A 13,456-nucleotide genomic window follows, 5' to 3' on the forward strand; every position below is an offset into this window, starting at 1 on the left:
AGATGAAGCCAATCTAGACTGGCTATATCATGTAGAGGGAAGTGCCTTTCTCGATGAAATATAGATATCATGTACAGGGGAGTGCCTTTCTCCATGATATATAGATATCATGTAGAGGGGAGTGCCTTTCTCCATGATATATAGATGAAGCCAACCTAGACTGGCTATATCATGTAGACGGAAGTGCCTTTCTCCATGATATATAGATATCATGTAGAGGGCAGTGCCTTTCTCCATGATATATAGATATCATGTTGAGGTAAGTGCTTTACTCCATGATATATAGATGAAGCCAATCTAGACTGGCTATATCATGTAGAGGGAAGTGCCTTTCTCCATGAAATATAGATATCATGTAAAGGAAAATGACTTTCTCCACGATATATAGATGAAGCCAACCTAGACTGGCTATATAATGTAAAGGAAAGTGCCTTTCTCCATCATATATAGATGAAACCAACCTAGACAGGCTCGGATATGTATCCAATCTGTGAAAGTTGAATTATGAGTCCAAAATATGACCATCTTAACACATTAACCCCTGGTGACGAGTTAAGTGGCAGGAGGCAGTAGCCTACTGCCGAGCTCTCTAGCGTCAAGGTCATGTATGATACACTAAAGTGGGTGGTATTATAGAAAGGTAGACAGATGCAGCTCTACAATGATATCAAATAATCTGGAATTTCAAGTTGTACTACAAAATACAGAGGAAAAAACCTCATTTTTGGACCCTATTTTTTTCCACTCAAAATTCGCCCGTGGTTGGAATCTGATTTTGTGTCTGGATTTTTTACTTTTTGGTCTCAGATCTAAGCAAACTAGTATGAACTGCAAACAGACAGATGAACCTTTGCAAAAAGTAGGATAAGATGGGCATTTGGAATAAAGAGTGGTCTCGATACGAAAATAATGGGTCCGTTAAGCCAAAAAAAAAAAAATCTTACCTTCTACTCATGCACGAGCCAAATAGCCAATAAAAAACGATGTTTCTAACACAACTAGGCAGTATGTTATTGGAAGATCACCTGGAAGTTGGTATTTTCAGATGTATTCAGAAATAGCTTTCAAAATGTGTTTCCTCTCGAATTTCAGACAAAAACGACAAAGACCTTCAGGGGTTAATGTGCTAACGCTTATGACTGAGATAAATGATAATGATTCTAAATACAGAACAGATGAAGAATCCAGATGACATTTCCACTGGTCCAGTAGAGGAAAGGTTTTGGATAACTGCTGTGTATATAATCAATGAATAATTGATACAGGATTATTATATAATCAATGTTACAAATCATATATATGCTTTCAACTGAAAGTGAAACCTAAATTCAGAAACATTTACCTGAATTATTTCATTTTCATGTGTGTGTGTGTGTGTGTGTGTGTGTGTGTGTGTGTGTGCGTGCGTGCGTGCGTGCATGTGTGTATGTATGGTTTAGTTTACATTGCATGTTTTTTCCACTACAACTGCTACAATATATTTGCCTGACTGTCTTCAAATCAAATTTACACCCCAATATCTTTGTTTCTTATTTTACTATAAAAAAAACCCTCTCTCTCTCTCTCCCCCCCCACCGATATTTTGCTGATATAGCATCTAAAATCCTTATTATGTAAATCATGATATCATATTACAATACATTAATGACCTGGTTCAATCTGAATCAAACTCTCTTCCACCTCTTGTAATTGCTGGATAATAAAGCATACATTCAAATTAAGGTATTCTAATTATGTTCAATTTTTGCTTACAAAAGACATATCTGTAGCACAGTATGTATTATAACTATTCAAAGAACAACAGCAATTACCAAAACTTTCCCAATACCGAGGATGGTAGCACCCATCTACAAACACCAACGTTGCTGAATGCCAATGAAAACAGAAATATCCAGGTCTCTGTATAGCTCTATCAATTCTTCCAATAAGATGTAGTATTAGATTGAAGTTTCAATTGTTGTACCTGTATCGATAGAAAGAGGGGGAGAGGGGAGGAGAGAGAAAGGAAGAGAGAATGGGAAGAAAGGGAGCGGGAGGGAAAGAGAAAGGGAGAGAGAGAGCAACAGAACTCAACAAAAGATGGCAATAAGGAAAGAATGAGACAGAACTTAACTGAACCAACTGACAAGGCACAAGATAGAGACATGGAGATATGGATGTATTTTACATTGCAAATTTGAAAACAATTTCTGTAAGTGCAAAATCCTCCAAAAGACCCCAGAATGTGTATGTACAAAATGAAATGAACAAAACTGTGTGCCACAAAAAACTGTAATAATGATATAAGCATGTCCTTTAAAATGCAATTACATGTATGAAAAAATGTGCAGAAAGTTGCCTACAAAATGTAAAATATACATTCAAAGGTAAAGAAATGTACAAAAAGGTGCCATAATTACCTAAAATACCTGCCAGTACATCCAAAATAATCTTTCCCAAATAATTTACACAGCTGTTCTATGGAAGGAGCAGCTTCTGAAGCAGGCAAAGCACTGGTTGACCTTAACAAAAGTCATTCCCCTAATATCTGTAATAAGCCCTAGCTGTCAGTTTCTGCAGCTATGAAACATTACTAATTATAGATTTTTGGGTGGAAGTAGGAACCATCAACTGTACATGAATTCCAGTTCAGAGAAACTTTCAGATAACTTAATGTAACATGAACCTTTTTTAAGAATTTAATTCTGTTGGTTGGTTGGCTGGATCTGAGTGCCACTTTCAGCACTTTTTACTGGCTTCTTTCGGCCAAGCCAAGGAAATCGATCAAAGTGCATTTCCCAAGGTCATGACAATGCAGCCAATCCAGGCTGGTCTTGGTGAGCATTAAATCTGCAACCTATGAATTATGAATCCAGTACTTTACAAACCTGGCTACCATGGCTTTCTCTTGCAGGGTCCACACTAATATGTGGGCAAAGTGATTTTTCTCTGCAGACAAAATTGGGCAAAATTCCAAATTTAGAACATTTAAAATAGTCACTTTGAATATGTTTTTGCATTGTTATGTATATTTGATTTAATTTATATTTTATTTAATTTAACTGTTTGTTTGTTTGTTAGTTTTTAATTTTCTTTTTATTCCATTACATGCTATTGTAATGTAACTTTATTTACTGGATTTGACATTGTCTAGAAATTCATTCCAGTACCATTTGACCTGTTATTTGTAAACAACTAATAATAGTAACTTTGTCTCTAATGATGACCTACTTCCTGACCTTTATTTAAAACCAGTAAGAGTTGAAGTAAATAACTTTTTTAAAATTCTTTCTCAGAGTAGTTGTTGTTGTTGTTGTTGTTGTAGTAGGGTTTAACGCCATTTTTCACCACATGATACATGGTGGCAAGTATTAATGGTGGAGGAACAACCCGGGAAAATCCCGGAAAGAACCACCGCCCCACAAGAAGCTACTGGCAAGCTTTCTCACATACCTACAATGGCCGAATCGGGGACTCAAACCAACGCATACAGAGGTGAGAAGGCAGTGATCTGTAACAGAGAGCACTTTAGACCACTCGGCCACTCAGGGCCCATGTTGAAAATGTTTAAATCCCGAGTATTATTTTACATTTTAGAAATCGGGGTCCCAAGTTATTTGAGCAGTTTTTTGATAGATGGTGCCAAGAAAGTTAATCAAGATTATGAAAGTCTTAGCATACAATACTTGAAGAGTTCAAGGACTGTGTCCATACTGACATAAATCCTTATCTTCATGAGAATAAGGTCGAAACCTTGGAAGATGCTGCTTGTGCTGTTGACGAGCATTCCTTAGCTCAGAAAGTTTCTTTTGTAAATAAGACTTCCACTCAGCAGTCTTCTGGCAGAAAAGTATTTCAGCCTAATACAAGCCCTTCTAAATCTCAATATGGCATAACTTTTAAAAATCAAGCTGGATCAAAAATCCTTGTCTCTTCCTGCATGTACCTATTCCAAGAAGAAAGAATACGTTATTTCTGATTGTTACAAATTGAAATATAAGCATCATAATCACGACAGACCTATTCAAAATGCTCTGATTTCTAAGAGGTCATGGTTATGGTCATGTATTGAAAGCAATACATTTGTTGGGTCTAATAAACCCCAGTCTGATTTTATTATGGAGGATTATGAACCATTCATGTCGAAGGGTTCTATATCACTCTTGGATCATTCAGCCAATCCTATCCATATTAAAATTTTAAGGGACACAGGAGCTTCTCAGAGTCTTTTATTATCAGGTACTTTGCCTTTCTCTGAGAAGTCTTCTTCTATTGGGACTGCTCCAGTGGCCTAGTGGTTAGTGTCTGCCTTGGATGCGGGAGGTAGTGGGTTCGATCTCCAGCTGAGTCACATCAAAGACTAGCAAAAATGGTACTAACAGCTGCCTCACTTGGCACTCAGCAAGAGGTTAGTGTTAGGACTGGTCGGCCTGGTGTCAGGATAATGTAACTGGGTGGGACATCATGCTACATGCAGCATGATGCCCCAGTGGTAGACATCACTATAAACTGTCAGACTGCAAACATCATAGTGACTTGACTGAAAAATTGTTAAAGCTATGTTATAAATCCACATCACACACACACACACACACACACACTTTTTCTTCTGAGAGTGTTCTTATTCAGGGAGTAGAGTGAGGCTTTGTTAATGTTCCTCTCCACTGTGTAAATTTGTTATCAGACTTAGTCTTAGGACCTCTGACAGTCAAAACAGTGTCTGCTTTGCCCATTGAGGGCATTCATTTATTACTAGGCAACGACCTAGCTGGAGACAAGGTTGTGGTTAATCCACTTGTAACTGACAAGCCTTGCTTGGATCAGAAAGTCAATCCAATTGAAAAAGAATTCCCTGATTTATTCCAAGCTGTGCAGTTACTAGAGCTATGGCAAAGAAAGCTCTTGAGAATGATGTTGATCAGGAAAGTATTCCTTTACATGACACATGTATTGGTCAGGCTTTTGATGAGGTCACTTTCACTCCTTATTTGGATCAATCAGATGGTACTGATCACAGTGATCCTCTTTTAACTACTCATTCTCTTTATTCTAATCAGGGTGACAAATGACAATCACGTGTCGTTGAACAGGAAAAAGATCCTGAGAGATCCTGTTTGTTTCAAAAGGCCATTAGTGAAACTGAAGCCACTGAAGTACCTGTCTGTTATTTCATTAAAAATGGAATTCTTATGAGAAAATGGTTACCTCCCAAAGTACCTGCTAGTGACGAGTGGTCAGTAAACTATCAAATTGTAGTTGCAAAATCATACTGACAGGAAATTCTTAGTCTGGCCCATGAAACTCCTTTGGCTGGTCATTTAGGGATAAATAAGACTTATCACAAGATCTTACTCACTTTTATTGGCCAAAAATCAAAAGTGATGTTTGTAAATACTGCAGATCTTGTCATACTTGTCAAATGGTAGGAAAACCCACTCAGAGGATACTTAGCTAAGGCTTGTCTGCAACCTATTCCTGCATTTGACAAACCATTTAGCAGAATAATAGAAGATTATGTTGGTCCCTTACCAAAGGCCAAGTCAGGTAACCATTACTTGTTGACCATAATTTGTGCATCTACAAGAATTTTATAGGCAATTTCTTTGAGGAATATTAAATCTAAAACAATAGGAAAAGCTTTAATAAAGTTTTTTGGCTCAATTTGGCCTTCCCAAATCTGTTCAATCAAGGGTCATATTTCATGTCTGGAATTTTCTTTTTCTCATTTTTACCTTGTTTTTCTAGGGAAATAAATTATTTGTTAAATTTTACAAAGCTTGTTGTCTTGAATCTTTTCGTGTTACTGTTTGAAAAAGCCTAAACACGTAACAGCATGTATTCAATTCTGATTAAATACTTTTGTATCTGTATAAAAATGTGAAAATTTTTCTCATTCTGTTTCACCACATTTGTTCTGTAACAGCTACTGAATAAAATAGCAACCACAAAATTAGGTTACAGTCAAAAATTGGCGACTGTTTCCATTGTGAAAGTCTTTTCTTCACAACATTATAAGAAGAAATATTGGATAAAATTATTGATTTTTATTATTACTGAACTTTGATACATCCTGTGAGTTATAATTTGCTTCTAACTGGGCTGAACAATTTAATTTTACTCATGTTTGCATGCACGTTAGTGTGAATTTTTCCTGAGAATTCTAGAGGGAAATGTTAGTGACTTTCTTGGGAACTACAACTAAATGCAAAAAGTAGTCATCTTAACAATGTTATCAACAAATACATACACAAATATTGTCCAATAAAGATACACATGGGAATGTAGACATTCCTGAAACTTGTGTGCAACTTCTGCCCTCCCTCCCCTCAATTTAATCAGATTAATGTGTATTTCTTTACCTGTCCCAGCTATCAGTTTCGAATTAATCCTGTAATTTTGCCTTTAATTTATTTTTTAATTACTTTATTTACATATTTGCTCTTAATTTACATATTTGCTCTTAATTTCTACCAGATCAATAAAGGCCTCCAATTAGAAGATTTTCCCAGTTTGTCAGTATCATAATTTCATTACAAAAAGGGGATTCCACAAGTTCAAAGGACCTCTGGCTGGATCCTTGGCTGCAGTTAGACTTTGAGGACCTTTGGTTGAATCCATGGCTGCAGTTACACTTTTGAGGACCATAATGGTTGGATCTGTGGCTGCAGTTACACTCTGAGGACCTTTGGTTGGATCCGTGGCTGCAGTTACACTCTGAGGACCTTTGGTTGGATCCGTGGCTGCAGTTACACTCTGAGGACCTTTGGTTGAATCCTTGGCTGCAGGTATACTTTGTTTCCATTACTCTTACAATGATCTTCCTAAATGTTGTATTTAAGACAGGTATGACTGTCACACATGCATGCCAAAACATACACCCAACACAAAATAACCTTTGAAATAAATGAACACTATAATAGGTCTATGACTCATGGCCAGCCTGTACAACTCTGAAATAAATGAACACTAGTTTAAGGTCTGCAACTCATGGCCAGTCTGTACAACTCTGATATAAATGAACACAGTTTAAGGTTTACAACTCACGGCCAGTCTGTACAACTCTGATATAAATGAACACAGTTTAAGGTTTACAACTCACGTCCAGCCATTATAGCTTTGAAATAAATGAAAATTAGTTGAGGTCTGTGACTTATGGCCAGCTTTTACAATTTTAAAATAAATGAACACTAGTTTAGTTCTATGACTCATGGCCAGCCTGTACAACTTTGAAATAAATGAACACTAATTTAATATCTGTGACTGGTGTACAGTCAGTACAACTTTCAGCAAAAGATTTACAAGCTATTGTCTGTGTATGAACCAAACCAGATATATTTGCTAAAAGTTACAAAAATCTTCTAAGCACACATGACACACAGTAACATGGCAATGGATCATGCAACCCTCACCAACTGCAGGGAGGGAACCAAATTCCCATCAATTTTTCTTTTCAATCTGAAGTGGGAACCAGAATTAAGTTTGAGGGGGGTGGCAGAATTTATTGGTATGAGACTGATGGCACATAAACAAAACTGAGCAATCAAAGTTTTATCAGATCTGCATCCTTTCTAAAGAAGCAGATACTCTGAGTAAAATGCAGTTTGACGGTCCTTGACTTCCTAGAAAAAGAAAGGATTATCACAAAGTCCTTATATTTTCTGTATAAAAACCCCACAGAGTTAACTAAGACATCTCACATATTCCTCCAGGATCCCTTTTGCTCTGTCTGACAGCATAATGTAAATAACTCACCTGCATTCATATCGTCCAATTCATGTTCAATGTGGTTGTGTATATCTCCATTTATTCCACCATTTACTGTACTTCCAGACCTGTAATGGATGGAATGTATTGCTTACATATTAGCTATCACACACAGAAACACTGTGGTTTATAACTGCTATCTCAACTCTATGCATGTGGGTTCAAGTCCTGGCCTCAGCCAATGTCGGTATGTGAGAAAGTTTGCAAGTAGCTTCATCATGGGTCAGTGGATTTTACCTGGGTTTTCACCAGTTCTTCCTCGACCTTATATATTGGCCACCATGACATAGTAAGTAGATCATGTGCTAAAAAATGGCATTAAAACCCCAAACTACTACAGCAACATCAATCATGATTTACTTACATCACTTTTTGAATATTATGATTGTGGGGAAGGGGGGTTCAGAATAGGACCTAGATCTATCATTTTGAGGACAGGATTTCAGCAAAATGTTATGTTTCACCTGCTCCACCCTGGCATGATCAAACAAACAACCCAAATAGATTTTATATTGCTCACATGACATATACTGGTCAAAAAAAGAAATGCTGTTGTTATGGGTTTAACACTGTTTTTCAGCACATGATAGGCTACATGATACATGGCAGCCAGTATATCCAGTGAAGGAAGATCCTGGTAAAACCCTGGGAAGAAACACCAACCCATGAAAAGCTACTGGCAAGCTTTCTCACATATTCATGTTCGGTGAGTCAGAGACTTGAACCCAATCAGAGGTGAGATGTCAGTGACTTGAACCCACTCTGACTGAAGTGAGATGTCAGTGACTTGAACCCACTAAGACAGAGGTGAGATGTTAGTGATCTGTAAAAGATACAGCAGACCATTCTTGGTCCCTTAAAAAAAAAAACCAATGTAATACAGAAAATGCATCTCAGAAGACCACACCTTTTTCCAAAAGATCATGGTTTCCAAAGACAGGTGGTCTCTCAAGACAAGTCATAGCAATTCACGAACTGAAAATCTGGTCTCTCAAGACAGGTGGTCTCTGGTATCAGAAGTGTTTGAAACCAGGTATTGCTTCTGTAACAATGGCAGGTAACATGGTTTGAAAGACACTTATGTAAAGACAATAGCTAGCTATTTGATAGAAATAGGTGGTAATGACATATTGTTTATCAGTGTTTCTATCCTGTAACTTCAGCTAGAGTAAATGGCCTATTTGCAATTTCGGTTGTATGAATGTATGTTTGTGCATGTGTGCATGATTGTGCATGTGTGCAGTAACAACGGCACCATGTAAATATCATTTGTATGTTTTCTACCTAGTTGCTATGGAAAAACACAATTCTGTTACAGCATATCGTCTGTAAACATTTCTGTCACATTTAATCACAACTGACTGATCCATGCTGAAGCACAAGTCAAAATTACCTTTCTACTTACCACATATACTCCCTTAAAACATTAGCCCAACTGTAAACGGCACAGACTCAGACCTGCTGGTTCATAATGCACCATCATATCTGGGTCTGTGCAGTTTGTTAGAAGTAATAGTATAACAAATAAAATATACCCTGATCGGCAGGTACATTATATTACAGCAGATTGTGATCTTTATTGTTTGCAGTTTGACTCAACTTATAAGAGAGCATATATGGTACTTGCTACGGAAGCCACACCATTACTACTGGTTCTAAACCAAAATATCCTGGGAATCATTCCAACCAGGTCTGATCAAACTGACTCAATCATTATGGAGAAGAAACTGAAAATAGATATTTTAACTATTTGTAGTTCAAGGAACCACACAAAACATAATGCTGGTAGAACATATCATTTGGAAAAGTCAAAAAATGTTTACAGAAAATTGGCTCTGGCATTCTGGAGAAGAAACTGAAGATATGATCTTCACCTACTTGCTGTGGAAGTAACACTTTTGCAAGGAACCACCTTAGAAGCAATTTTGGTAGGATATGATAGAAAAACCATTCCTGCAAAGTCAAATTAAAAATGTCCAAGCACATTCTTGAAAAGTTGAAAAAAGATTTTCCACATGGCTGTTATGACAGTTACCACCTTACCAAAGAGTCGGTAGATAGAATAAAACAGGTTTACCATTCCTAGGCAAGCTGCCCCAATAACAGTTTTGATAAAGCATGTCCTAAGAAACGTTCGTTAAAATTGGATTAAGCTGGTGCAGCCATTCATTAGAAGCATTTGGTTGCTATGGAAGCACCAACACTGCTATGTTGCTAAGGGAGCCACCATGGACACAGTTTTGACACAACATGTCCTATAAACAATTTCTACCAAATTTTATTGAAATTAGTTATGTCATTCTAGAAAAAAAGTCAAAGATATACTACAATCACATTCATTCTATGACTATGAGCAAATATCACATCTCTTGAAGCTTTTAATACGAATTTCAAATACTGGTGTCCTTTCTTCTTTTACCTTTAACAATTAATAACATTTTTTATATAAAATAACTTTTATGGGTATTTTTCATTGAAATGATTTTACACAGAAGCTGTAAAAAAGCAATGTCAAGGGAGTTAACCACTGAGTATAATAATTTCCACATAGGATTAATATTATGTCCCCCTTACATACCTATCCTCCTTTTTTCCAGAGAGGACAATAGTCTAGAGCTAGCTATAAAAAAAGGGCCAATTATTAGAAATACAAACTAAATTAATAACTGGAAGAAAACACCATGCTATAGGTTTGTTATGCATAAATTCCTCCAAGCAAAAAAAAACAATCCACAGAGTTTCAAAGTGAAATATCTTTGACAAACAAATAAAATATAAATGCTTCAAATCTATACTTGATTTCTTAAAAATTTCAAAATTTCTAAACCAAACACATAACTATTTCAGAACGGCTTAATGCTTTGGAACTGCATTCTTAAGGGAATAAAATAAACTCGTCCATCTCCATATTTCAAACAAATGTTATTATATAGATGAAATGGTAATTCATAAATGTAGCTAAATCTGCCATCATCCCTAATGTATTTTAGTGATGTCTATGACCCTTTTTGTATTAATTACTTGTTTTTAAAATTTCTAGTAAATATTATTATTATTATTATTATTATTATTATTATTGTTATTCAGTGAGAGAGTGAGGACAATCAGAATACATTACTTTTCTATGGGCAATATTACCTTGTAAATTTTGTAAACAGTAGACAGCCTTAAGGGTGATCAGTTGTACTCAACCTAGTCACCCCATGTAAGGACAGTCAGCTGTACTCAACCTACTTACCCCATGTAAGGGCAATCAGTTGTATTCATTCTAGTTACCCCTTTTAAGGACAATCAATTGTACTCAACCTAGTTACCCCCTGTAAGGGCAATCAGTTGTACTCAACCTAGTTACCCCCTGTAAGGGCAATCAGTTGTACTCAACCTAGTTATCCCCTGTAAGGGCAATCAGTTGTACTCAACCTAGTTACCCCCTGTAAGGGCAATCAGCTGTACTCTAGCTACCATGTGAAAAAACATACATCATTTTTATTAAAATTATACAAGTTAGCATGCGCAAATGTTGAAAAAAATGTACTACTATCTCACCCAGATATGACTTGTTCATATTTCACAAATGTACTAATGACTTTTGGTTCTTTGTTTCAAATATTTGCAAGGTTTATGAATTATGATAATGATTAATAACTGCTATATCAAGTAAAACAATCTCAAAATACTGCCTGACCACTCACCTACTGAGCTCCAGAATAAGCTGGTCAGTTGCAGCTTTGATTAGTCTCTGAGCATCCTGGTGTTGTAGTCCTTCTGTTTTCTGACCATTTATTTTATGGACATAGTCCCCTACCTGGATCCCTTCATTGTAGGCTTTACTATTTGGGTTGATCTAAAAAGAAAACAAAAACATAAATGACAGTGATAATATCAACACAACACCTGGAAGCCATCAATCAAAAATAATAATACCAACACAACACCTGTAAGCCATCTTATTTTGAAACTCTACATTTGTCAGTTTATATGTACATGTATCTTGTTTGGGCACAAATAAATAATTATATACGAATATTACTTTCCCAAATATCCATAAATAAACCTACTGGATGATACAGTGTTGTACCCCTATCCTTGGAATAAGAAGGACACACAAAACTTCAAAGACAATTACTAGATAGTAAATAATGTACTAGTTTTTGAACAAAATAGAGATAATCTTATTTGTTTTTAAAGTTTTCCCACCATAATATTGTCATTTGCACTGCACTGTCATATTTTCCTTCGACTTTTATATTACTTTTACAAAAAAAATTATCAAGTGTTCAAATAACCCATACAAAGATTTACATGTACATGTTTGAATTTCAGGTTCACCAGAAATAAGCTGCACTACGGAATATTCCATTCCAGATATAATAATGCACCTTTTTTTTTCTTAATGCCAAACTTTGTATTTCTACAAGCTCATCACCCTCCAAAATTAGTGTCTGTGGTCATTAATTCAGTGTCTTCGGTCTTAGTTCATTAATTCAGTGTCTTCGGTCTTAGTGTCTTTGGTCATTAATTCAGTGTCTTCAGTCTTAGTGTCTTCGGTTTTAGTGTCTTTGGTCATTAATTCAGTGTCTTCAGTCTTAGTGTCTTCGGTCATTAATTCACTGTCTTCAGTCTAGTGTCTTCGGTCATTAATTCACTGTCTTCAGTCTTAGTGTCTTCAGTCTTAGTGTCTTCGGTCATTAATTCACTGTCTTCAGTCTTAGTGTCTTCGGTCATTAATTCACTGTCTTCAGTCTTAGTGTCTTCGGTCATTAATTCACTGTCTTCAGTCTTAGTGTCTTCGGTCATTAATTCAGTGTCTTCAGTCTTAGTGTCTTCAGTCTTAGTGTCTTCGGTCATTAATTCAGTGTCTTCAGTCTTAGCGTCTTCGGTCTTAGTGTCTTTGGTCATTAATTCAGTGTCTTCAGTCTTAGTGTCTTCGGTCATTAATTCAGTGTCTTCAGTCTTAGTGTCTTCGGTCTTAGTGTCTTTGGTTATTAATTCACTGTCTTCAGTCTTAGTGTCTTTGGTCATTAATTCAGTGTCTTCAGTCTTAGTGTCTTCGGTCATTAATTCAGTGTCTTCAGTCTAAGTGTCTTCGGTCTTAGTGTCTTCGGTCATTAATTCAGTGTCTTCAGTCTTAGTGTCTTCGGTCTTAGTGTCTTCGGTCATTAATTCAGTGTCTTCGGTCTTAGTTTCTTCGGTCATTAATTCAGCATCAAAAATATGCTACAGATATGGCTCTCAGTGACTGCCATTCAACAGACTATTAGAAACCTTCAATGTTGTGATTGCCAAAAAGTATCATTTTCAAATGGAAATTAACTGCCATTTGAAAGTTTTGATTGGTTTTAGCAACTTTTGGCCATTGCTAGAGCCAACAAAGCCATGAACAGACATGCACTTGAAAAAAAATATTAGATTGCAATGATTTTACTCCTGATGAAAAAGCTTGCCCAAAGGGTGCAAACACAGAGTACAAATTGCAGAAAAACCATGATCACATGCTGAAAGTGCAGCAGAGATGATGGTCACTCTAATACAAGTACGAGCAAGAAGTGTATTTCACACAATTTCAAACAAGGCAATGGATAATAATGAAACCATTACATATTGTCTTTTGGCAATAATTGTTGCACATACTATAAGAATCAAGACCATGAGTTTGGGATCAGTTAAATTTTAAAACTAAAATCAAAACCATTAAATATGTACAGTGAATCAA

The 13,456-nt window shown here is 36.2% G+C and overlaps 1 protein-coding gene across 18 annotated transcripts in view; it reads right to left on the reverse strand.

Annotated features, from left to right (window-relative positions):
* LOC149802934 (uncharacterized) overlaps positions 1-13,456 on the reverse strand; it is a 389,228-nt gene that overhangs the window by 261,589 nt on the left and 114,183 nt on the right. For all 18 annotated transcript variants that reach the window (XM_089952442.1, XM_089952437.1, XM_089952439.1 and 15 more), the window contains exons 2-3: positions 11,436-11,587; positions 7,732-7,811 (exon numbers count right to left, since the gene is read on the reverse strand). In XM_089952442.1, the coding sequence (XP_089808568.1) occupies positions 7,732-7,811; positions 11,436-11,587 (232 nt within the window). The remainder of the gene's footprint in view (positions 1-7,731; positions 7,812-11,435; positions 11,588-13,456) is intronic.

The sequence above is a fragment of the Sinohyriopsis cumingii genome, chromosome 3 (assembly GCF_028554795.1).
Source record: "Sinohyriopsis cumingii isolate HCF-2022 chromosome 3, ASM2855479v2, whole genome shotgun sequence".
NCBI lineage: Eukaryota > Metazoa > Mollusca > Bivalvia > Unionida > Unionidae > Sinohyriopsis > Sinohyriopsis cumingii.